This window comes from Natator depressus, chromosome 3 (assembly GCF_965152275.1).
Source record: "Natator depressus isolate rNatDep1 chromosome 3, rNatDep2.hap1, whole genome shotgun sequence".
In the NCBI taxonomy this organism is placed as follows: domain Eukaryota; kingdom Metazoa; phylum Chordata; order Testudines; family Cheloniidae; genus Natator; species Natator depressus.
This window is the reverse complement of record NC_134236.1, coordinates 203,238,850-203,264,496: the sequence shown is the minus strand read 5'-3', so window position 1 is coordinate 203,264,496 and position 25,647 is coordinate 203,238,850. Positions and strand designations below refer to the sequence as shown.

At 48.5% G+C, this 25,647-nt stretch overlaps 1 protein-coding gene across 1 annotated transcript; it reads left to right on the top strand.

Moving 5' to 3' along the window:
- The first annotated feature begins 4,921 nt into the window (after positions 1-4,921).
- OVOL2 (ovo like zinc finger 2) lies at positions 4,922-17,755 on the top strand. The gene is made up of 4 exons (XM_074947193.1): positions 4,922-5,102; positions 8,016-8,215; positions 12,385-12,574; positions 16,844-17,755. The coding sequence occupies exons 1-4, from the start codon at positions 5,003-5,005 to the stop codon at positions 17,152-17,154; spliced, it is 801 nt and encodes a 266-aa protein (XP_074803294.1). The 5' UTR covers positions 4,922-5,002; the 3' UTR covers positions 17,155-17,755.
- Positions 17,756-25,647: the final 7,892 nt, after the last annotated feature.

The following is a 25,647-nucleotide window of genomic DNA, read 5'->3' as shown; positions in this document are numbered from 1 at the left end:
ACTGAAAATTTACATCGGCACATCGGACTCTTGGGCGGGGGGTGTGTGAAAAATCCACACCCCTTAGAGATGTAGCTATGCCGACCTAACCCCTGGCATAGACAGCGCTAGGTCAACAGAGGAATTCTTCCGTCCAGCTACCGCCTTTTGGGGAGATGGATTAACTTCATCAATGGGAGAAGCCTTCCCGTTGGCGTAGTAAGGCCTGGTCTACACTAGAAACTTACATTGGTAAAGCTACATCTCTCAAAGGTGGAGGTGGGAGGGTGTGTGAAAAATCCACATTCCTGAGAGATATAGCTATATTGACCTAACCTCTGGTGTAGACAGAGCTAGGTTGACTGAAGAATTCTACTGCTTCTCGGGGGGTGGATTACCGACGCTGATGCTGCTGGAGCATTTTAAGCGTAGACATGCCCTTTAGTGTCTACACTGTAGCGTTACAGCGGACATACTTTGAATGGTAGGGTGGGAAGAAGAAGTGCTTTGCTTGGTTTTCACTCTGCATCGCCTAGGTTCTTGGGATTAGAGCTGAGTGGGAACTGGGTTTTCTTTTTCATGGGACAGTCCGTGATTTCAAAATATTCTGCATTCTGAAACTGAACAAAAAATGCTGAAATTTCAAAAAAGAATTGTTTTGTGTTGATAACATTTATTCCAGTTTGATCATTTTATTCTGACTTTGGACTTTTAAAAATTGTTCAAAAAGTAGATTAAAAATATGAATTCCCTTTCAAAAAGTTGTTTCAAAATGAAAAATTGAGCTGTTCTGCTCTGAAAATGTCAAAACAGGACTTTTTCCCCCCAATACAGTTTTTCTAAACATCTCAATTTTGTAAAAACCAGCCTTGTGGCTAAAAATGTCCAAACAGTTCTAGCTGAGATTTTTTTGAATGTAATTGCAAGGGGCCCCAGAGATTGGGTAGAAGTGTCCTTTGGGTGTGGGGTTTATTTTAAACTAAAGCTAAATGATTTAATAAATAAATATATGCTAGTCTTCCATAAATGGACACAATGGGGCCAGATTCATCCCAGGCATGATTACACTATAAATGAATACGCTACTGACCTCCTGTCATGTGGGATTTCATTCAGCAACTAGCTTGGTATCAGTCATGCAGTGTTTCTCAACCAGGGGTTTGCACATCTCTGGGGGGTAAGCAGAGGTCTTCCAAGGGGGTAAATCAACTCATCTAGATATTTGCCTAGTTTTACAGTAGCTGTAGTGAAGTCAGTACAAATTAAAATTTCATACAGACCATGATTTGTTTATACTGCTCTATATACGATACACTGAAATGTAAGTACAATATTTATATTCCAATTGATTTATTTTATAATTATATTATAAAAATGAGAAAGGAAGCCATTTTTCAGTAATAGTGTCACTTTTGTATTTTTATGTCTGATTTTGTAAGCAAGTAGCTTTTAAGTGAGGTTAAACTTGCGGGTACGCAAGACAAATCAGACTCTCTTGAAAAGGGTACAGTAGCCTGGAAAGGTTCAGAGCCACTGAGCTAACTCATCGTTGTGGAAATATGTTGGGCTTTTCTTTTTTTAAATAGTCAAAGAAATACAGCACTCATATTCTACCCAGAATTATACACAGAGTAACACGTATTAATCACTGCTGATAAAAGGTGAAATGAAGTTTTTTAAGCTTTTAATTACAATTAGCCTTTCTAAGGACTTGTCCACAGACAGAAGTTGTACTATTTTAACTATCCCTGTTTAATGTAATACAACGTCCCTGGTGTGGACACAGTTATATCAGTATAAAGCACCATTATACTTTATGCCAGTATAAGGTGATTTATATTTGTATAAATATTCGTGTAGTGGAAGAGGAAAGTATAATGTTCCTTTATACCAGTGTAACGTTGTCCACGCTCGTGGGTGTACTGATATAAAGATTTTGGCAAGAAATCACACTTCTAACTGAAATAGTTAAACACTGTGCATGGACCAGATCTTAGAACTTGATTCGTAGCCCACTGGCGTTGGTAGCAGTCTTTCCATTGACTTTGGTTTGGTCTATATTAGAAAACTTGCCCCAGTGTAACAAAATCAATTTAAAATCAATCTAGTTACACTGGTGCATGTCTGTATTATTTACCATTTCGATGGCAGTAGCATCTAGAGGCTCCAGACCCACTGTGTTAGGCACTGTGCTAACAGGTCAATGACAACCCCTGCCTCAAAAAGTTTACAAACCATAGCAGGGATTTGCAATAAACGAAATAAATCTATTTAGTTACATTGGTGCAAGTTGTCTAGTTACCTCTGGGCTTTGATCTGGCCCTTGCAGTGAAATTCTGACCCCAATGAAATTAATGACAAAAATCCCATTTGCTTCAGTAAGGCCAGCATTTCACCCTGAGCAAAGAAGGTTTAATTTGTAATACTATTTGTAGGAGTTTAGTGAGGAAGGATGGGGATAGATTTCCAGTGTGTGGTGTTTAATAAAGGTTTAACAAAATAGTTTTTAGTCAAGTTGGTTGAAAAATGCAAAAGGAGGGGAGAACTGCAAATTAAAAAAAAATCAAAGTCAATTCCTTTTGTGGATTTTGAAAAGGAATTGTTTTTATTTATTTTGGTTTTGTGAACACTTGTATTGAAATCTTGAAGTTTAATTTTTGTTTTAATTTCTCCCTCCCCTCTCATTTCTCTTTCCATTTTGCCACTGAAAAAGGGAGGATGGAAGAAGGGGGAAAAAAAAGAGAATGGAGGTGAAAAAATGAAAAAACAGCAAACCAAAACCAAATAACTCCCAAAACAACTGCATTTTTCGTTTTCCAATGGTGTAAATAAAACGGGAACGTTTGAAGAAAATCCTGAACATTTCCGATTTGGGTAAAAAGGCCAGTTTTGATTCCTTTTTTATTGTTCCTTGAAAAAAGTTCTGAGGACTCTAGGTTTTCGCAGGAAAGCTCTTGGGGGCATTACTTGTGTCCTGTCCCCAGCAGACTGTCAGCGATTAACGACTCCCAATCATCAAACAAAGGCTGAAGGTGTCAAAGAAAAGCCTGTTGACACACCAGGTTAGACACTACAAGGTGAGACTCTGGCCCCATTTGAGTCCATTACAAAACTCCCCTTGGGGGCCAGGCTTCCAGGCAGGCCTCACGCTGGTGACTCTCCCGCAGCACAGCGGGACACGGGGAGCTGCCAAGTGGGGGTTTAAAAGCCTTTAACAATAAGATCACTTCACAGCTGAGCCGTGGTGAGAATAGCTCGGTTCTGCCCCTGCTCGGGAGGGCAAAGGGGGGGCGCAGCTTGCCTTGTTTTGCGTTGCTCGGTTGGAGGTTTGAACCTGGACCCACGGATCTCAATGGAAAAGCTCCCGCGCACCTCAACGGGGCAGGATTAGACCCGAAGAGGACTGCAGTTTCCAGCGTGTAACAAAAAGAAAACGGTCTCCCCTGAGCCTGGAGATGAGTCGCTTGGGGCTGAAGTCCCACCCGACTCCATGTGAAGGGGACCAGCCCAGCGTGGCTGCCGCGCACGTGGCCTAGGTCTGTGCACCAGGCTGATGGGGAACCCGAACGGAGGCAGAATTGTTAATCATTCCCTGGGCTTGATTATCGCCTGCAACCTCCCTTCCTCCAGGGCTCATCAGCGGGAGCTCCAGGCAAGCCCGTGCGCTGCGGAGAAGCAGGCCCGCGGAGCGGGTGCCTGGGCGTCCCCATGGCTTCCCTGTCTGTATTCTTGGTCCCCCCGAAGCCAAGAGGAAGGCCCCCATTTTGGAGCAGGCCTTCAGGGAATTGCTTTGCTTTAAGGGAGCCCCGCAACGTGTAAGACTCACCCCGCCCTACAGCGGGGAAACCACTGCTGGGGGGGGGCAGCGCTCATGCTCCCGGGGAACGCTTCCCCCCCCCCCCCAAGCTCGCTGCTGTTTTAACTCGCTAGGGAGTCGTTTGAGTCTTCGCTGCATCCTACCCAGAAGACCGTTCCCCGTCTTTGGTTTCAGCCCCAGCCGCGGCACTGCCCCCAAAGGCCTGGCCAGGGAAGCAAAGTTGGGAGAACTTTCCCCTAAGTCCGTTAAGAGGCTTCCCCCGCCGGCCTGGAGAACCGTTGCATTTCCCCCGCCTGTTCAGGCGGCCGGGGCGCTGCCAGGCGCTCAGGTTTCCACCAGGTGAAAGGAGGCGGTGTGGGCTCTGCGAGCCGGGGCCCACCCCTCTCCGTTGCTGGAGGGCAGCTCCCTCGGCGCGCTCGGGGAGCCAGGCGGCTGAAGATCGGTGCACGCCTGCAAAGCAGACAGACAAACACCCCCCCCGAAACGTGCCCCGAGGGGCTCGGCTGCGCGCACATGTCGGGAAGGGCCGGTGCGTGGTTCCCGCACGAGCGCGTGTGTGTGCAAAGAGAGACACGTGCGTGCGTGTGAGAAGACGAGGGCCTGCGCGCCAGGCTCCCGGGACTCTGCCGCGCGCCCCGCACGCTCGCCATGGGGCTGGCTGCTGCAAAGGCAGCGGCTGGGCGGGAGCCCACAGGCGCAGCGCCCAATAAAGCAAAGCCCATTGTGCTGGGGATTGATAAACTGAGCAAACAAGCAAAGCCCCCGGGAAAGCCAGGGTGGCCTGCTGGGGGGGCTTCTACCTGGCTGTGGGGGATGGGGGGAGTTCGGGGGGGCAAGGAGAACATGGTGGATTCCCCCCCCTCCCCAGACGTTAAATTCTTTTGCAAACATTCATGCCTAAGGAGGAAGGGCTGGAACAAAGCGGAGCCGCTCCAACCGGTCGGACAGGTAAGGAGGCTTGTTGACACCGTTATGTTTGCAGCACGCATGCTCCCCGCCGAGTTTCCTGGTGCATTTTCTATTCCACCTTAGGAAACTTTCCCCCCCCTTCTTGTGGGTGCGTGCGGGCCCCGCTCCCCGCTCCGGGACCCCCTGCCGGCGCCGGGGGGGCCCCACCCTGGAGCTGCGGCGCCCCGGCTCGGCGCTCCCAGGGGCGCGGGGCAGCAGGAGGACCCGCCATCGGGGAGCCCGGCGCCCGCCCGCACCATGCCCAGAGCCTTCCTGGTGAAGAGGCGAAGCCCGCAGCCGGCCAGCCGCAGCTGGGATGAGCTGCCGGACGAGGAGCGAGCCGACACCTACATCCCAGGTACGGGGCAGCTGAGCCGCGGGGGCCCCCCGCCAGCCTGGCCCTGCGCTCCCCTGGGGCCAGCCAAGCGCGGCTCAGCGGGCGGGGCGCGTTGGGGGGCGGCTGGCCCCCGGGGGTGGGGGGGGATATGGGGCAGCGGCGCCCGCGGGCTAGGGAGGGAGGTTACCTGCCTGCTACGGACCCGCTCGCTGCCCAGCAGGGGGAGGGGAGACAGACTGACGCCCCCCCGTCCCCGAAATAGATCCAGGCGGAGCTCCCCGGGGACGGGGTGGGGGACCCCGAAGTTTTTGCGAGAGTTTGAGAAGGACGGGTGAAGAGGTTCGGTGGGGGTGGGTCATCGTCACAGCTGGGACCCAGAAATGAACGGCTGGGTGTGGGGGGCTGGGTGTGTGTGTGTGGGGGGGTTGGTTGGGTGTATGTGAGTGGGGTGGGGGTGGGAGTGGGGGGCTGTGAAGCTGGGAGTGTGGGGGGGCTGTGGGGCTGGCTGTGTGGGGGAGGATGGGGTGGGGGTAAGGGGGTTGTGAGGCTCGGTGTGTGTGTGGGGGGCTGTGGGGGTGGGAGTGGGGAGATGTGAAGCTGGGTATATGGGACTGTGGGGGGACTGTGGGGCTGGGTGTGTGTGTGGGGGGGGGTAAGGGGGCTGTAAGGCTGGGCGTATGTGGGGAGTGGGGGGATGTGAAGCTGGGTGTATGGGTCTGTGGGGGGACTGGGGGGGTGGGGGTAAGGGGGCTGTGAGGCTGGGTGTATGTGGGGAGGCTGTGGGAGTGGGGGGGTGTACCCCCTCGATCCTATATGATGCCCCGGGGACGTTCCCCCAACCGTGCTTGATCCAGAGCTCCCCCGGAGTGACTCCCAGTCCCTCTGGGCCCGATCCAAAAGCCCCGCGAAGCCGCGGGCGGGCGGGGGGGGGCTTTCCATTGACCTCCCTGGGATCGGGCCCTAGTGCCCGGGGCAGCGCCCCGCGAACAGCCCGAGGCTGCTGCCCAGCGGAGCCGGCTGCTGAGCGCACGGGGGGGCCCGGGCTCCTGCCGCCTCGCCCTGCGCGGGTATAACGGGAAGGAGGAAGCCCCGGCCGGTCCCGGCTGCGCTGTTTGAACTTTGGGACCATTAAGTGTTTGAGTTTCCGATTGCCCTGTTCGCCGCCCCGCCCGCCCGCTGCTCAAACAGCTCGGCCCGCCGGCCTCCCGCCACCTGCCCCCTGCCTGCCTGCCTGGCACCCCCCATCACCTGCCCCCACCTGCCCCCTGCCTGCCTGGCACCCCCCATCACCTGCCCCCCGCCTGCCTGGCACCCCCCATCACCTGCCCCCACCTGCCCCCCGCCTGCCTGGCACCCCCCATCACCTGCCCCTGCCTGCCTGGCACCCCCCATCGCCTGCCCCCACCTGCCCCCTGCCTGCCTGGCACCCCCCATCACCTTCCCCCACCTGCCCCCTGCCTGCCTGGCGCCGCCCATCACCTGCCCCCTGCCTGCCTGGCGCCGCCCATCACCTGCCCCCATCACTTGCCCTGCCTGCCTGGCGCCCCCCATCACCTGCCCCCTGCCTGCCTGGCACCACCCCCGCCACCTGCCCCCTGCCTGCCTGGCACCACCCCCGCCACCTGCCCCCACCCGCCCCTGCATAGCACCTGCCTACCTGGCACCACCCGCACCACCTGTGCCCTGCTAGCCTGGCACCCCTTGCCACCTGTGCCCTGCCTGCCCACCCCTGGACAGCACCCTGCCTGCTTGCCAGCCCAGCACCCCCCTCCACTTGTGCCCTGTCTGCCCCCTACCTGCCTGGCACCCCACCACCACCTCTGCCCTGCCTGCCCACTGGCATGGTACACACCACCTGTACCCTACCTGCCTCCTCCTGGACCGAGCCCTGCTTGCCAGCCTGGCACCACCATCCCCCGTCATATGCACCCTGCCTTCCCGCCTGCCCCTGGACAGTGCTCTGCCTGCCAGCCTGGCACCCGTTCCCCCACCACCTGTTCCGTGCCAGCTTGTCCCTGGATAGTACCCTGCCTGCCCAGCAGCCTGGCACCTCTCCCTCCACCTGTGCCCCCCCCGCCAGCCTGGCATGCCTCCCTCTGCCTGCCTGTTCGACCCTGGGCAGCATCCTGCCTGCCAGCCTGGTACCCCCTGCCACCTGCACTCTGCCTGCCCCTGGACGGCACAGTGCCTTCCTGCCCCTTGCCAGCTTGTCCACCTGCCTCTGGATAGTGCCCTGTCTTCCTGCCCCTTGCCAGCCTGGCACCCCACCACCACCTGCGCCCTCCAACAGCGCCCTGCCCCCTGCCTTCCCCTGGACAGCACAGTGCCTTCCTGTCCCTTGCCACCCTGGCACCCCACCACCACCTGCGCCCTCCGGCAGCGCCCTGCCCCCTGCCTTCCCCCGGACAGCACAGTGCCTTCCTGTCCCTTGCCAGCCTGGCACCCCACCACCACATGCACCCTCCAGCAGCACCCTGCCCCTGGACAGCACAGTGCCTTCCTGTCCCTTGCCAGCCTGGCACCCCACCACCACCTGCGCCCTCCGGCAGCGCCCTGCCTGCCCCTGGACAGCACAGTGCCTTCCTGCCCCTTGCTAGCCTGGCACCCCACCACCACCTGCGCCCTCCGGCAGTGCCCTGCCCGCCTGCCCTCTGCCCTTCTGCTCTCTGCATGCCTGCTCCCTGCCAGCCTGCCCTCTGGCAGCACCCTGCCTGCCTGTTCCCGTCCAGTCTGTCCCTGGGCGGCGCCCTCCCACTCTGCTCCCCCGACCCTCTTCTGGGATGGGCCAGAGCCCAGCCTGCCATCTGCTGCTGCTGCCCCTCCCCTGGCTGCTGCTGCTACTCTTGCAGGAGCTCTGAACCTGGGCCCCCCCTTTCCCCTGCAGCAAGCGTCCCTCCCTTTCCCAGTAACCCCCCCTTCTCTGCCTCGCCCCAGGAGGGATAAGCTGCGTGCTGCTGAACTACCGCATTGAAGACAGCTGCAGCTTGGAGAGCAATGGCAGCAGTGCCACCAGCACTAGGGAGGCTGAGCGGAGTGATCCCCCGACTCCTCAGCCAGCAGCCGAGACCGGGAACGCAGAGGGGACCCTTCTGGACTTGGCCATGAAGCGCCCAGTGGTCAGATCGAAAATCAAGGTACAGCACTAGCCTCCCATAATACGCCCCTCGGGGGCACAACCAGCCTGGTGAAATACCCCTCTCAACTGGGGAACACAGGCCCAGATCCCCCAAGGTATTTAGGCACCTGACTCCTACTGGAGTTAGGCACCTAAATACCTTTGAGGATCTGGGCCACACCACCTGCCACAGTGATCAGCTGCCACACTGGAGCCTACTCATAGGCATAGTTTGACTTCTGTATTTGGGGGGGAAACTCCAGTCAGGCCAATGGGGCTGCGTGTGGGGGAGCAATGCAGTTTGGAGGGTGACAAACCCCCTCTGCCCCCTCCCAAAACTATGCCCAAGGGCTTACTGTAAAAATGTCCTTTCAGTTAAATAAACACAAAGCTATGGAAATACCCGCCCTCAAAAACCGTGGATGAGATTCGCAAGGCAAACTAAGGGATTTAGACACTCATCGTGTGTTGAAATTCATGAATTGTCTATTAACTAACTACTTGGAAAAATTCACTCTCCGTGTGTGTTTCTTGCGTGTAACACACGGACATATCTGGAGCCTGACTGAGGCTGATTGTAATGGAGATTTCAGCAGAAATGGCAAGACAGAAAAAGGGCAGTTGACCGAGTGTTCTTCCCCGGTGTAAGAGAAAAAGTCGCCCGATCAGAGCGAATGAGTTCAGCCTCACTACAGAGCCTTCCTTCAAAATTTTGCAACTGGCTTATTATCTTTTCCATGAGCCAGTTTCTGCTAGCATTGCTTTGCTACTGATGATGATAAGGATCAGGCAAAATAGCCAGGGCTTCAGGAAAACCTAATTCTCTGCCTCTTCATTATTACATATTATTTGTATTGTGGTTAAATACAAAATAGCTTTGTGTTGCCTTAGGCCCTGATTCTGCCATGATCTCTGTGTAGGTAAAGCCTTGTGTTTGTACAGAGCTGATTGCAGGATCTAGGCCACATATGACCAGGAAGAATAGAATCTGCAGGGAATTTGGGGTTATTTTTTGCTCAAACTGGAATTTCTACGAGGATTTATTTTGCTCACTAGTTTACTGATGACCCTTATATTTTAATCCCCAATATTGTTAAAGCCACAGAGAAGATCACGGAGAAATATGTATCCTCTTATTAACCTTTCTGCAGAACACCCCCAAGCTTTCTAGAAACACCACTAAATGCACTGCAGATTCTCAGGAGTCTGCTAAACTCCCTTTCTGCTCTGACTGCTAAACTCACCTTTCACCCTGTGTTTTAGGGTATGTTTAGGATAAGAGACCCAGGGCACAGAGTGGCTGGTATGGGTCAGCTGACTTGGGCTTATGGGGCTTGACAATTCCAGTATAGACATTCCAGGTGGGGCTGGAGCCTGGGCTCTGGGATGCTCCTCCCACATGGGGTCTTAGGTTCCAGCCCCATCCTGAATGTCTCCACTGCAATTTTATAACCCTGCCTCCCAAGACCCATGAGCCTGAGTCAGCTGACCCAGGCCAGCTGCTGGTCTTTTATTGCAATGTAGATATATCCTTAATGGCCAGCAAGGACAAGCACTGTGGCTATCAAATTAATGTTCAACTATTAGCATAATCAAAACATTGAGCCTCCCCCATAAAGGATGTTCTTCCAAATAGCTGAATCACCAGCATGGGGTCCAGCCACTTCAGATAATCACATTAGCTTGACCTTTCTTGTGTTGGAATCAAGAATGAAAAAATTAACTCATAATAACACTTTCAAGTTAATTAACAGGCCAGTGAGATAAACTGGGGAAGACTATTGTTTCAGTCTCTGTAGAGTCAACACAATGGCATGCTGGTTTACTTTGTAAGGATTATCTTCACAATTAAAACCTCTAGAAACTTTTTTGGTAAACAAATCTTCTGTTCCATCAAACACCGCAAAAGGAAGTCCTTAGAGATACACTGAAATCTTGTTTACACGAGAAAGCTGCATTGATTTCACTAAAGGTGTGATTCTAAACTGATTTAAGCCTTGTCTATATGGGGAAGTTTTTTTGGTGTAAATTAAGGTGTTAATTCAAATAGATTTTATTATACCCTCATAATCCTCTGTGTAGATGCTCTTATTCCGGTATATGGGTGGCTTTTTTTTGTTTGTTTTAGTATGTTGCTTGGAAGGGATTTAAGCTAAACTGAAAATAACCCGTAGCAGAGTGGCTACGTGTGTTTATCTAGGGTAGTGGCTCTCAACCTTTCCAGACTGCTGTTCCCCTTTCAGCAATCTGATTTGTCTTGCGTACCCCCAGGTTTCACTTCACTTACTTAGAAAATCAGACATAAAAATTCAAAAGTGTCCCAGCACACTATTACTGCAAAATGGCTTCCTTTCTCATTTTTACCATATAACTGTAAAATAAATCAGTGTATAGTATATAGAGCAGCATAAACAAGTCATTGTGTGAAAGTTTAGTTTGTACTGACTTTGCTAGTGCTTTTTACGCAGCCTGTTGTAAAACTAGGCAAATATCTCGATGAGTTGGTGTACCCCCTGGAAGACCTCCGTGTACCCTCAGGGTACGTGTACTCCTGGTTGAGAACCACTGATCGAGGGGGTTCTACCTCTCTAACTGTTAACAATTTCCTGTGATGACGAGGCCTTAGTTAAATGGCATAACTCTATCCTGGAGACAAGGACCAAGGTCCTGATCCAGCAAAATACCTAAGTATGAGGAGTCCTATTGAAGCCAATGGGTTACTCATAGGCTTACAGTAAAGCATGTGCTGAAGTGCTTGGCTGGATTAGGGCATAAATCTTTGGAATGTTTTCATTTTTTCTCATGACTGCATGTTTCTATTGTCCCGGTTTATGACTCATGGAACAGGTTCCCTTTTGTCCCATGGAAAAAGCCGCAGGGATTCTGAGGTTGCTCCTTGTCTGTTGAATTGGGCTACAGACTTTGCCCCATAAGTTGCGGAACTCCTGAGATCTGTGTGGACCTCGGGAGAACCGCTGAAGTCTGTGGTCTGTGCCTCCGGTTGTATAACGCCTGGACAATTCTTTGTGACGGTGGAGGGAGTCTTCCTCATTTCTCAATGTCCAACCCAATATCGTGCTAGCTGTATCTCTTCCAACACAAAAAACCCACATTAACATGGCAATAAGGAACCTGGTATCCATGCCTCATTAACTGACATACTACAAATTCAAGAAATCCCAAATAAGGTTGTTTCACATGCTTTAGAAATCCCGTTCTCTTCCGTACACTATCATTCAGTCAGTCCTCTCTCATATAAGTTTGAACAAGAGTTTGAAATTCACGTAGCACCCTTAACTCTGACCCCCACACACATGAGCTTACCTTTTCAGCTCCTTTTATTAAATATATCCAGAGGCTCACAAAATGTTTGAGGCCTTTTCTGCAGAACTCTCCACTCCGAGCAATTAAATCCTTATATATGTCAAATCCTGAGCTGGTGTAAATTGATGTCGCTCTACTGATTTAAATGTAGAGAAGCCAATTGACACTAGCTGAAGATCTTGCCCAAGTCCAAATGGAATAATCTACACCCAAATCTGTGTCATTAAAATGCAATTCCACTAACTGTAATAATCTACAGACTCAAATCACTACAACTCCTTTAGTGGTACTGTAATGTTTTTAGCGTTCTTTTTAAAAATTATGCTTTCAAAACAAACCCTCGGGCACAATATATGTTAGCAAGTGTGGTCTAAAGGGCAGAATTAGGTGCACCCATCCATGGACACCTGGCCGTCCTTTGTGCCTTTGAGAATCAGGCCCTGGATACAGCTGGGCAGATAATTCAGTGTATTGTGAAATGGCACTCTGTTTTCAGACCCAGGTTGTTTCATTGATTATGGGGGCACGGGGAGGGGACATGTAACGCAGGGACATTACGTCGTGTTTCTATCGGATGCGATGGACCTCTGGCCCTAATGGTTTTGGAGACGAAAGCCCTGGTAATGCAGGGAGGTCAGTGTGAGGAATGAGGGTGCAAGGGGTGAGCCTCACACAGCTCACTGCAAGCGGGAAGCTAAGGCCTCAGACAATAAAAGCCGATTTCCCGTTTGCGATACTATTCAGTTTCTCCTGTGTTGTTACTGTGAGGTTTTTTTCACTGTGCAGGGGGAGAATCCCCCTGTTCTTTGCTCTTGCCTGTTGACCCAGAATCGGATCGAACCATGTTTTATTTCCATCCGTTAGTTCACGACGGGCACCTGCGATGATGCGGCGCTGCATAATTGTGTGCTGTGTGGCAAAGGCTTTCGCTTGCAGAGGATGCTTAACCGTCACGTGAAGTGTCACAGCCAAGTAAAGAGACATCTGTGCACCTTCTGTGGCAAAGGGTTCAATGACACCTTTGATCTGAAGAGACACGTGAGGACCCATACAGGTGAGAGCAGCTGGGAGAAGGTTCTGCAGCCTGACTGCGCTGTGTTCTTTTTCTAAAACTAAAGTGCTCTGCCCCCTACAGGCAACAGAAAGCAGTGGTTTGGTGAATAGTCAAAGGGTGCAATTCCACAGAATAGGATTTTATGTTCAGTACAATCTCAGATAACTACGGTTTGGTTTGGTTACATCCTACTCTGCCTCCCCTCCAGACTGGCTGGTTTGAGGGAAGCCAGACAGCAAATCTGACTTCTCCTAGCCCTGAGCACAGGTGCCCCACAGAGCCAGCTGTGGCAGAATCACGCTGCTTTGGGCTTCACAGAAATTGCACCCATTAAAGGAAGGGCTTGTGCTGCTCAGTGTGGAGACATTTAAAGTACAAAAGGCTGTGTGGACGTTGTTGTTCCAGTTTAGCTTCACTCAATTAGGAGCAGGATTAAGCTAAACCAAAATAAGCTGCTTTCAAACTGGAATAAGAGTGTTCACACAAGGGTTTGCACCAATTTAAGTAAACCTGTGCAAGTGTGTACGCAGAGGGAGCCTAAATTGGTATAATCCCTTATGTGGACACTCTTGTAAGAGTGGCAGATAACTGAATTAAGCTAAATAAGTATGGATTGATTGATTTTTAATATTGTCCACTAGAAGGTTGCCCTGGTTTAACTATATTAATCTAGTTACACCAGTGCAATTTCTGAGGGACCCCTAGACTCCAACCTCACCACTGCAGACATTCTTGGGCAAGCTGGCTATCCTATAAAATAAAGGTCTCTAAACCAGCAGGTGTTTAGCTTGTGCTGCAGGGTTTGGACACCCAGTGACTACTGGGCAAGCTCCCTGATTTCTCTCAGTTTCAGTACTAACCAGGACCTTAGGGATGCTACGGTGCAACCTTGATTATCCTTTTTGTTTATGGTATCCCCAAGCACAGAGTCATTAGCCAGGTACCCCACTGCACATCCGGGTGCAATAAGTGTGTAGGCAAACACGGCATTTATGGCTTAGCAGTCGCTCCCACACAGCCACTGACATCTAATTTACTGAGAAAACGTTGGCCAAGATACATGTTTTTCTATTTGAAAAGCATTGTGGGATCTTCAGTTTGTGCATGGAAACCTGTTGGAGACGAACAGCAGGGAACAACATTTTGAGACACACTGTTGGGTTCAATTTGGCCCAGAGTTTAGATTTTGTAAAGATTTTATTAAGGACAAAAAAAAAGCTAAGACCAGCAGACACATTTCCATATGTAGTATAGTGTGACGTTTCTGTTCCCTGCAGTGTTTGCATCCAAAACTTTGCAGCTCTCTGATAGTGCATGAGAATATGAAAGTGAAACTGATACATCACTTTCCATTGCCTGAGATGAATTCAGTGTAAAAAGTAACCAGCATAAATTCTTTCAGTTTAATCAGAGGTAAATTCTGTTTGTTCTAGATACGATTTGAAACTTGACTGGTTTCCCTGAATTCCAACTAGATTTGATGGGAATTGTGAAGAATTCCCACCCCGGAGCGCTGTAGCTATGCTGGTCTAACCTCCAGTGTAAAGGCGGCTAGGTTGACAAAAGAATCTGTTGACCTAGCTATCGTCGCCTGGGGAGATGGATTATCTACTGCAGTGGAAAAAACCCTTGTGTCACTGTAGGAAGAATCTACACTATGACGCTACAGTGGCATAGCTTTGGCACCATAGCTGTACTGGTGAAGCACCTGTAGTGTAGACGTGACCTGACTACTAGTGTGATTGGGGCAAACATTTCAACACTATTAGGAAAATATGTGATTGAGAATCTCCCTCCTCCAGCCTCAGATTAGCTAGATGTTTCTGCTAAAATGATCCAGTAGTTGAGTCATCAACAACGGGGGTGTCCATTAGTTACCATCCATTTATATGAATGGGGGAATTTTACTCCTCTTTTTCTTTTGTTTCTGTCTGCCTGCAGCAGTAACGCCCTGAGCTTACAAAGTGTTTTGCACATGTGTATAAATTAGGGCTGTAAAGTGATTTAAAAAATTAATTGCGATTAATTGCACTGTTAAACAATAATAGAATACCATTTATTTAAATATTGTTGGATGTTTTCTACATTTTCAAATATACTGATTTCAATTACAACACAATACAAAGTGTACAGTGCTCACTTAATATTTATTTTTGATTACAAGTATCTGCACTGTAAAAAACAAAATAAATAGTATTTTTCAATTCACCTAATACGAGTACTGTAGTGCAGTTTCTTTATCATGAAAGTTTAACTTACAAATGTAGAATTATGTACAAAAAAACTTGCATTCAAAAATAAAATAAGGTAAAATTTAAGAGCCTGCAAGTCCACTCAGTCCTACTTCTTGTTCAGCCAATTGCTCAGACAAACAAGTTTGTTTACATTTGCAGGAGATAATGCTGCCCACTTCTTGTTTACAATGTCTCCTGAAAGTGATAACAGGCGTTCTCATGGCATTGTTGTAGCTGGCATCACAAGATATTTACGTGCCACATGCGCTAAAGATTCACATGTCCCTTCATGCTTCAACCACCATTCCAGAGGATATGTGTCCATGCTGGTGACGGGTTCTGCTCGATAACAGTCCAAAGCAGTGCGGACCGACGCATGTTCATTTTCATTATCTGAGTTAGATGCCACCAGCAGAGGGTTGATTTTCTTTTTGGTGGTTCAGGTTCTGTAGTTTCTGCTTCTGAGTGTTGCTCTTTTAAGACTTCCGAAAGCAAACTCCACACCTCGTCCCTCTCAGATTTTGGAAGGCGCTTCAGATTCTTAAATCTTGGGTCCAGTGCTGTTGCTATTTTTAGAAATCTCACATTGGTACCTTCTTTGCATTTTGTCAAATCTGCAGTGAAAGTGTTCTTAAAATGAACAACATGTGCTCAGTCATCATCCAAGACTGCTATAACATGAAATATATGGCAGAATGAGGGTAAAACAGAGCAGGGGACATACGATTCTCCCCCAAGGAGTTCAGTCACAAATTTAATTAACGCTTATTTTTTTAATGAGTGTCATCAGCATGGAAGCATGTCCTCTGGAATGGTGGCCAAAGCATGAAGGGGCATATGAATGTTTAGCATATCTGGCACGTAAATACCTTGCAATGCTGACTACAGAAGTGCCATGCAAACACCTGTTCTCACTTGCTGGTGACATTGTAAATAAGAAGCGGGCAGCATTATCTCCTGTAAATGTAAACAAACTTGTGTGTCTTAGCGATTGGCTGAACAAGAAGTAGGACTGAGTGGACTTGTTGGCTCTAAAGTTTTACATTGTTCTGTTTTTGAGTGAAGTCATGTAGCCAAAAAAAAAAAAAATCTACATTTGCAGATTGCACTTTCATGATAAAGAGATTGCACTGCAGTGCTTGTATGAGGTGAATTGAAAAATACTATTTCTTTTGTTTATCATTTTTACAGTGCAAATATTTGTAAGCAAAAATAATATACACTTTGATTACAACATAGAATACAATATATATGAAAATGCAGAAAAACATCCAAAATATTTAATAAATTTCAACTGGTATTCTATTATTTAACAGTGCAATTAAAACTGCAATTCATCGCAATTAATTTTTTTAGTTCCCATTAATTTTTTTGAGTTAATTGCGATTAATCGACAGCCGTATTATAAATAGTAGAAGGATCGCAATGTCTAAACACAAAATTGCACCAGTTTATCTAAGGTTGGAAATTGAGCAAAATATCTCAAAACTTGTGAGCCAGGGTCCCGAAAAACATGAGATTGTCTTAAAAATCAAGATTTTTTTTTTTTTTTTTAAGTTAGTGTTTTTTAGTTGCCCTCTGGGTTTTGAGTCTTCAGGGGAAACCTTTTACAGCTTTTTCTCAGCATCCACAAAACCTGGAAACATAGGGTGAAACCCTGGCCCCATCAAAGTCAATATCATGAGAGTTGGCAACATCATCTAATTTAAGACAATGATTCAAGAAAGCCTCCCTGTTCAGCTTAAACATGTGCCTAAATCTCACTGAAACGCTTTTGTGCGTTCCTGAAACAGGGTGTTAGGTGCCTAATATGAATTTAAGGTGCCTCGCCTGAGGCACCCACTTCAGAAAGTCTTTGCCTAAGAAAGTGTAAATATTTATTTAGAATGTAAATGGTTTGGGGCAGGGACTATCTACTAATCAGTGTTTGCAGCCTAGCGCAATAGGGTGTTTTTTCTTGGTTTGTCCCAAAGTGTTACTGCAATAAATGTGATTCATAATAATTAATAATAAACAATGTCGTCTGGCCTTGTAGGAATTCGTCCTTACAAATGTGAGATCTGCAACAAGGCGTTTACCCAGCGATGTTCTCTGGAATCCCACCTTAAAAAGATCCACGGGGTGCATCAGCAATATGCGTACAAACAGCGGCGCGATAAACTTTACGTCTGCGAAGATTGCGGCTACACGGGCCCAACGCAAGAGGACTTGTATCTGCATGTCACTAACGCTCACCCCGGGAGTGCTTTCCTCAAGAAAACTTCTAAAAAGCTGGCAGCAGTCTTACAGAATAAACTGACCTCTGTCCTGCAGAGGAACCCTGAAGATGATGAGGAAGATGAGTAACACAGTGGATTACAGTGGTCACATGCAATGAAGTTTACATGTCGGGTATTTTTTCAAACCGCTTTGAAAGGGATCTGTGTAATAGCAGGCATCTTGTCCTTTTGGTGATGACAGGCTGTGGATGATACAGCCTCGACGTGAAATAAATGTTCTCAGCTTAATGCAAATACAAGGCTTTTTAAACATGAGAATAAAAGGGAAAATTTTGCAGCCAACATTGCCTGTGGATAGAGCCCTGCACTGGTACTTGGGAGACTCCACATCAGTTCCCAGCTCTGCCACTGACCTGCTTTGTAACCTTGGGCAAGTCACTTAACCTTTCCGTGACTCAGTTTCCCCAACTGTATAATGGGGATAATGACCCTGATCAGCTTTGTAAGGTGCTTTGAGATCTGTGAGTAAAAAGTGCTAGATAAGAGCTAGGTATCATTAATATTATTCCCAGAGAATCTACAGTAAAATGAAGTTAAGGATGAGAGTATGTATCATAAGGTAAGAAATGCACAGTCAATACACCCAAACAACCTTAACTCTGCCCTGTAGGATTTGTAATCCCAGGTTAGAAAAAAATGAATTTTAAACACATTAGATTTTCTTTCATATCATTCCCCCCCCCCCCCCCCGCTCACCCCCAACTTGGCATGACTCTAGGGCAGAGTTAAGGTTTTTTGGGTGCCTTGACTGTGCATTTCTTACCCTAACATGTTTGGATTTCTTTTGAGTGTAACCTTAACTCTGAATTGCCTGATTTTTGTAATGCTTTGTTTTGAGATCACTATCACATCCCTGTAGCAGTTGTTTAATCCTTTAATTACTGAGACATCTTTTCAACCTTAACTCCATCTTAATATATATTTTTTGTCTGGGAATTTCCCTAGTTCTAAACAATTTTCATAGATAAACACTAAATAAGAAACCCAAAGAGAATGCTACCAGATATTTCTAAGGATTTGAAGATACACGGCACCAACCTTCAATTATTTTAAAAAAATTAAACTTCCAAAGGTGGATTCGCTGGGATACCAAAGGAATGCAAAGCAGCCAGAGGACATTAGCCATTTCACCAGAGTAGCACAAATCAACCAAAGCTTACTGGTGAGTCTGGCCCTTGGTTTGCCATTGACTTATTGGTTTAGAAGGCTGTGTTAGTGAGACCAGCACTTTGCTGTGTGGCGGGAGCAGGGAGAGAAAAACCCCCAGGCCCAGAGTCCCAATGTCTCTGCTTCCCCTTCGCTCCCCCTCTGGTTCCTTCTGGCAGTGCTGGCTCAGTGCTCAATGAAGCCAAGCAGCGGTGCCATTGGGGAGCCTTACAAACACTGATGCCCAAACGAGAGTGCAGCCGCCAAACGGAACCTTTTGAAGAGCAGTGCCAGCTGGGCCAAGCTATCCATCAGTGAGAACTCCTGGCACGTGTCCAGTCTGCCTTGGTACCACTGGGTCATTACAGCCAATAGGACCACGGCTTGCAAATTAGCTGGCCAGGAAGGGTGGCGCTTGGTGCTGTACTCTGCTAAGATCACTCGGGACAGAGAAAAGACTCATGCCAACACTAATTTCTTAAAGGACCCAGTTTGAGTGTATAAACCAATGAATGAATTTACTTGTAAATTAGCCGAAAACTCATTCTGTGCTGGAAGAGTGAGTGCTGGACGTTTGGGGAGGGGACACACTTGTTTTGTATACAGAACAGTGGTTGCATCCCTGCTGTTATGCAAAATGGAACTCTGTCTGAACTACGGAACTGAACTCATCAGCACCTCCATGGTTAATATATGACAATGATGTTAGATTCTGGTTGTGTCTGTAAAAATTAAATTTTCTTTGATTGCTTCAGTCCTTGTACAGACATCTGCACAGGCTTTGGAGGGGGAAAAAAAAGCTTTTGGGTGTTCTTAAGCATTTCTTAATGAAGCAACTATTTTATGCAACAAGACCGGGGGTGCTTGGGGCCTGGAAAGCATCTTAATAAAGTGAAGCTTTGATGTAAAGAATAAGAAACTTACTGTCCTATGTAACAGGAAAGCTTGCGAGGGATATTTTCATAAACAGAATTCCATGTATAAAGTGTCGAGATGAATGACAGAATATTCACTTAGTGACATTTTGGCTACAGATTATATTTTGACTCTTAGTTGTTCCCTGGTCATGACTGTTTCATGCTTCAGAGATGAAAGCTGGCTTGAATTCTTAGGTAGGGCTAGGACCTGCACGAAACAGCATCCAAAATAAAGACTATTATTTTTGAATAAGGTTTGCCTCTCTGCAAGCACACTGATACGCGAGATCGGATAGCGTAAGATTGTAAAGTTTAGGTATGATCAGGTGGGTTAGCAAAATAAAGGTGGATAATTGTATTTATTTGTTTTTTTTTTTTTTAATTGTAGAAATTTTAGGTCAAAATATACTTGACATACCTGTAGTCCAGGAAATAATGTAATTTATTTGGTGGCAAACAGTTCTCTATGGCAAGGGCTAGCACCATTCTTCCCTGACAACTTTATTAAACCGAAAAAACAAAATTACTTCTTCAACCTTAACTCTGTCCTAAGTAGCAGGAATGTAAAAGAAAAAAGGCCCAAAGAGAACAGTGTCGCTTGAAATGACAAACTTTAGAAAGCCAGGGAATGCTAAAGTGGCATTACCTGTAAAAGTCCTTCCAGTGCATGGTTTCCTCTCACCACACTGCAGTCAATCCCCCCCAACAGCCACAGTTCAGAGCCAGAGTGCAGCAGCTTTACAACACGGGTAGCCCAGAAAGTGTGAACTGGGGCTAAGGCATCGGCTGTACTGCAGGGGACCCAGAGGACTGGGTAGTGTTTGAGACACGTTTTGAAATGTTTTGAGCTTGTTTTACCTGAGGCTCAGGAGGAGGCAATGGTACTGGCAGGGTGTGATGGGGTATTCATCCCACACTAGCCTAGAAGGGGCAGATCAACCAACTAGGCCACAGCTGAGGGGAATTAGGTGGCCCAAGTAATCCCCTGAAAGATGACCGAGCCCAGCTGCGAAGGAACGGGCAGGGCTAGGATAAAGCCAGGAAGCTAGCAGTGGAAAGGGGATGCAGTGTGGGGACCTGCATTCACCCTCTGGCTGTTAGGGTGAGAAACCTAGGGAAAGGATGTAGGAAAAGGCCCAGGGAAACAGCGGCCAGGGTTAAGATAGTGCAGGCCTTGGCTGCTGATTAGATGGTCCCTGGTCTGGAACCAGGACTAGAGGGTGGGCCTAGGTTCCCCAACCAGCCACTGAGGCAGTGCCACCAACTGGCCATTGAATAAGAAGATGGCTGGAGACAGTTTTTGTGGAAAGACTTTGATACCCCAGAAGGGGGAAACCATAGTGACATGGCAGGAGGGCCAAGCCAGGAAGGGAGAGCACCTGGAGTCTCTGGGAGAGAGGCATGCAACAGGTGGTAGAAGGGGGAATCAAACCTGCAAAAAGCTGATCCCCAGAGCAACCAGGAGGAGGTGCCCTAGCAGTGAGTAGGACCCCATGACACGGGTTGAAATCAGGATGCTGCCAAGAATGACCTTGAGCGGATCACTGCGGACTACGTGGCTCTGGGAAGAAGGATAAAGGAGTTGGAGGCGCAAGTGGTGTTCTCGTCCATCCTCCCCGTGGAAGGAAAAGGCCTGGGTAGGGACCGTCGAATCGTGGAAGTCAACGAATGGCTACGCAGGTGGTGTCGGAGAGAAGGCTTTGGATTCTTTGACCATGGGATGGTGTTCCATGAAGGAGGAGTGCTGGGCAGAGACGGGCTCCATCTTACGAAGAGAGGGAAGAGCATCTTTGCCAGCAGGCTGGCTAACCTAGTGAGGAGGGCTTTAAACTAGGTTCACCGGGGGAAGGAGACCAAAGCCCTGAGGTAAGTGGGAAAGCGGGATACCGGGAGGAAGCACAGGCAGGAATGTCTGTGAGGGGAGGGCTCCTGCCTCATACTGGGAATGAGGGGCGATCAACAGGTTATCTCAAGTGCTTATATACAAATGCACAAAGCCTTGGAAACAAGCAGGGAGAACTGGAGGTCCTGGTGATGTCAAGGAATTATGACGTGATTGGAATAACAGAGACTTGGTGGGATAACTCACATGACTGGAGTACAGTCATGGATGGTTATAAACTGTTCAGGAAGGACAGGCAGGGCAGAAAAGGTGGGGGAGTAGCATTGTATGTAAGGGAGCAGTATGACTGCTCAGAGCTCCGGTACGAAACTGTGGAAAAACCTGAGTGTGTCTGGATTAAGTTTAGAAGTGTGTGCAACAAGAGTGATGTAGTGGTGGGAGTCTGCTATAGACCACCGGACCAGGGGGATGAGGTGGATGAGGCTTTCTTCCGGCAACTCACGGAAGCTACTAGATCGCATGCCCTGATTCTCATGGGTGACTTTAATTTTCCTGATATCTGCTGGGAGAGCAATACAGCGGTGCATAGACAATCCAGGAAGTTTTTGGAAAGCGTAGGGGACAATTTCCTGGCGCAAGTGCTAGGGGAGCCAACTAGGGGGGGCGCTTTTCTTGACCTGCTGCTCACAAACCGGGTAGAATTAGTGGGGGAAGCAAAAGTGGATGGGAATCTGGGAGGCAGTGACCATGAGTTGGTTGAGTTCAGGATCCTGACGCAGGGAAGAAAGGTAAGCAGCAGGATACGGACCCTGGACTTCAGGAAAGCAGACTTCGACTCCCTCAGGGAACAGATGGCCAGGATCCCCTGGGGGACTAACATGAAGGGGAAGGGAGTCCAGGAGAGCTGGCTGTATTTCAAGGAATCCCTGTTGAGGTTACAGGGACAAACCATCCCGATGAGTCGAAAGAATAGTAAACATGGCAGGCGACCAGCTTGGCTTAATGGTGAAATCCTAGCGGATCTTAAACATAAAAAAGAAGCTTACAAGAAGTGGAAGGTTGGACATATGACCAGGGAAGAGTATAAAAATATTGCTCGGGCATGTAGGAAAGATATCAGGAGGGCCAAATCGCACCTGGAGCTGCAGCTAGCAAGAGATGTCAAGAGTAACAAGAAGGGTTTCTTCAGGTATGTTGGCAACAAGAAGAAAGCCAAGGAAAGTGTGGGCCCCTTACTGAATGAGGGAGGCAACCTAGTGACAGAGGATGTGGAGAAAGCTAATGTACTCAATGCTTTTTTTGCCTCTGTTTTCACTAACAAGGTCAGCTCCCAGACTGCTGCGCTGGGCATCACAAAATGGGGAAGAGATGGCCAGCCCTCTGTGGAGATAGAGGTGGTTAGGGACTATTTAGAGAAGCTGGACGTGCACAAGTCCATGGGGCCGGACGAGTTGCATCCGAGAGTGCTGAAGGAATTGGCGGCTGTGATTGCAGAGCCCTTGGCCATTATCTTTGAAAACTCGTGGCGAACGGGGGAAGTCCCGGATGACTGGAAAAAGGCTAATGTAGTGCCAATCTTTAAAAAAGGGAAGAAGGAGGATCCTGGGAACTACAGGCCAGTCAGCCTCACCTCAGTCCCTGGAAAAATCATGGAGCAGGTCCTCAAAGAATCAATCCTGAAGCACTTACATGAGAGGAAAGTGATCAGGAACAGTCAGCATAGATTCACCAAGGGAAGGTCATGCCTGACTAATCTAATCGCCTTTTATGATGAGATTACTGGTTCTGTGGATGAAGGGAAAGCAGTGGATGTATTGTTTCTTGACTTTAGCAAAGCTTTTGACACGGTCTCCCACAGTATTCTTGTCAGCAAGTTAAGGAAGTATGGGCTGGATGAATGCACTATAAGGTGGGTAGAAAGCTGGCTAGATTGTCGGGCTCAACGGGTAGTGATCAATGGCTCCATGTCTAGTTGGCAGCCGGTGTCAAGTGGAGTGCCCCAGGGGTCAGTCCTGGGGCCGGTTTTGTTCAATATCTTCATAAATGATCTGGAGGATGGTGTGGATTGCACTCTCAGCAAATTTGCGGATGATACTAAACTGGGAGGAGTGGTAGATACGCTGGAGGGGAGGGATAGGATACAGAAGGACCTAGACAAATTGGAGGATTGGGCCAAAAGAAATCTGATGAGGTTCAATAAGGATAAGTGCAGGGTCCTGCACTTAGGATGGAAGAATCCAATGCACCGCTACAGACTAGGGACCGAATGGCTAGGCAGCAGTTCTGCGGAAAAGGACCTAGGGGTGACAGTGGACGAGAAGCTGGATATGAGTCAGCAGTGTGCCCTTGTTGCCAAGAAGGCCAATGGCATTTTGGGATGTATAAGTAGGGGCATTGCCAGCAGATCGAGGGACGTGATCGTTCCCCTCTATTCGACACTGGTGAGGCCTCATCTGGAGTACTGTGTCCAGTTTTGGGCCCCACACTACAAGAAGGATGTGGATAAATTGGAGAGAGTCCAGCGAAGGGCAACAAAAATGATTAGGGGTCTAGAGCACATGACTTATGAGGAGAGGCTGAGGGAGCTGGGATTGTTTAGTCTGCGGAAGAGAAGAATGAGGGGGGATTTGATAGCTGCTTTCAACTACCTGAAAGGGGGTTCCAAAGAGGATGGCTCTAGACTGTTCTCAATGGTAGCAGATGACAGAACGAGGAGTAATGGTCTCAAGTTGCAATGGGGGAGGTTTAGATTGGATATTAGGAAAAACTTTTTCACTAAGAGGGTGGTGAAACACTGGAATGCGTTACCTAGGGAGGTGGTAGAATCTCCTTCCTTAGAGGTTTTTAAGGTCAGGCTTGACAAAGCCCTGGCTGGGATGATTTAACTGGGAATTGGTCCTGCTTCGAGCAGGGGGTTGGACTAGATGACCTTCTGGGGTCCCTTCCAACCCTGATATTCTATGATTCTATGTCCCAGCTGTGTTCAGAGTCCTTTGGAGGGGCAAAGGAACACTTAGGTGTACTGCAGCATCACCTAGGAGCCCTAGTCATGGACCAGAACCCCACTGTGCTGAACACAAAGAGCTGACAATCTAGGTACATGCCACTGCGGAGAAGGGATTCCTGGGAGCCATTGGCTGTCTTGTTTTAGTCTCTTCCTGCTCTTTGCAACAGGGGGGTGATTTTTCCCTCATCCCCTGGGAGTGGTCCCTCCTCACAGCACTTTACAATGGGAGGAGGAAGCCTTCAGTAGTGGTGAGTGTCAGACTTCCTCCTCCCCATTCAGGGAGTGTTTCCCTCTCACTCTGCAGCAGGGAGTGCTGTATTCCCTCTCCACCCAGGCTTGGGGACTGTCTATGCCATGTGATGTATTCATCTCTTAATAAGAACCCTGTGAAGCTTCCTTTGAGAAGGTGCCACAAACTCATCAAGTCTCACCTTTTCTCTTGAAATGCTTAAGGTCCACGCAGACAGTCTCTAGAATCAATTCAACTGGCAGAATGGGGATCTATTTACCATGCAGCAGGGCTACTTTGTGCGGTCTCCTCCCATCTTAGGAAATTAATTACAATATATTGCATCCCCCCCCCTTTGCAGCTGCTCCTGTTCTAGGGGTGTTTTTTTACATTTGACAGGTCTGTATGTGCCTGGCAGTGAGCTTATTCTATTTCCTCTGGAAATAGAAAGCACATCAGAAAGTTATACTATAACTTAAAAAACAAAGCAAAAAACCCCTCAAGGTGAGAGTACCGCTCTTCAAAATGGATGGAGATGAGCAACTACATTAGTGCATGGCACAGGTCAATTCTAAGGTAACTTTCTCTAGGCTTAGAGTAATTGCTTAAATTTGCACTTTAACCTCACTGTCTTGCTAGACTCCTTTGAAAATGCAAGTCCTTAAACTATTCTGGTATAGCTAAGGCAGTACAGCCCTCTGGGTTGATGATGTTACTGGTATAAAGCTTTGCTATACCTATTCTTGCATGGGAAGAGGAATAAGCTTTATCAGTAGATGGCATCTTTATACTATGTGACAGGGTCAGGCCAGATGGCTATAGGAGAGTAATTTTTTTTTTTTTGAAGCAAAAAAGGTATTTTTTTATTTGCATAACACATTTACAAAACAAAACAACAGCATATGCAATGTGTAACACAGCAATCAATCACAATTGTTTTCTCATTAGCTTCAGGGGAGGGAAGTGTTCAAGCTTGCCTGGGCCCAGAGTGGGGGGCTTCCTCGACTCTCGGGGTTTTCCAACCTTCCGAGTTACCTGGTGGTCCAGAGCAAGGGGGCTTCATCGACTCTCAAGGTCTGCCACCCCCTCGAGTTACCTGGCGTCACGCCCGAGTGTCACCAACAATTCCCTCCTCTGAAAGCACCCAACAAAAGGGGCAGGCTGTGGGGTGGACAACCCGGACAACCTGGGTGGACAATTCCCTCCTCTGAAAGCACCCACGTGTGAAAGGACCCCTCTAAGGTGGTGGTGCCCACAGCAGCAATGGCTGGGGCTGGGGTCCCTTACTCTCTCCCCCAATCAAAGGGTCAAAACAAAGGGAGCCGGACGGGGACACCGAGCAGAGAGCCTCGGACAGCACCCACCGCTCCTCAAAAGCATCAAGGGAGTCGGTGGACGCCGCCAAGAGGAACTCCGCC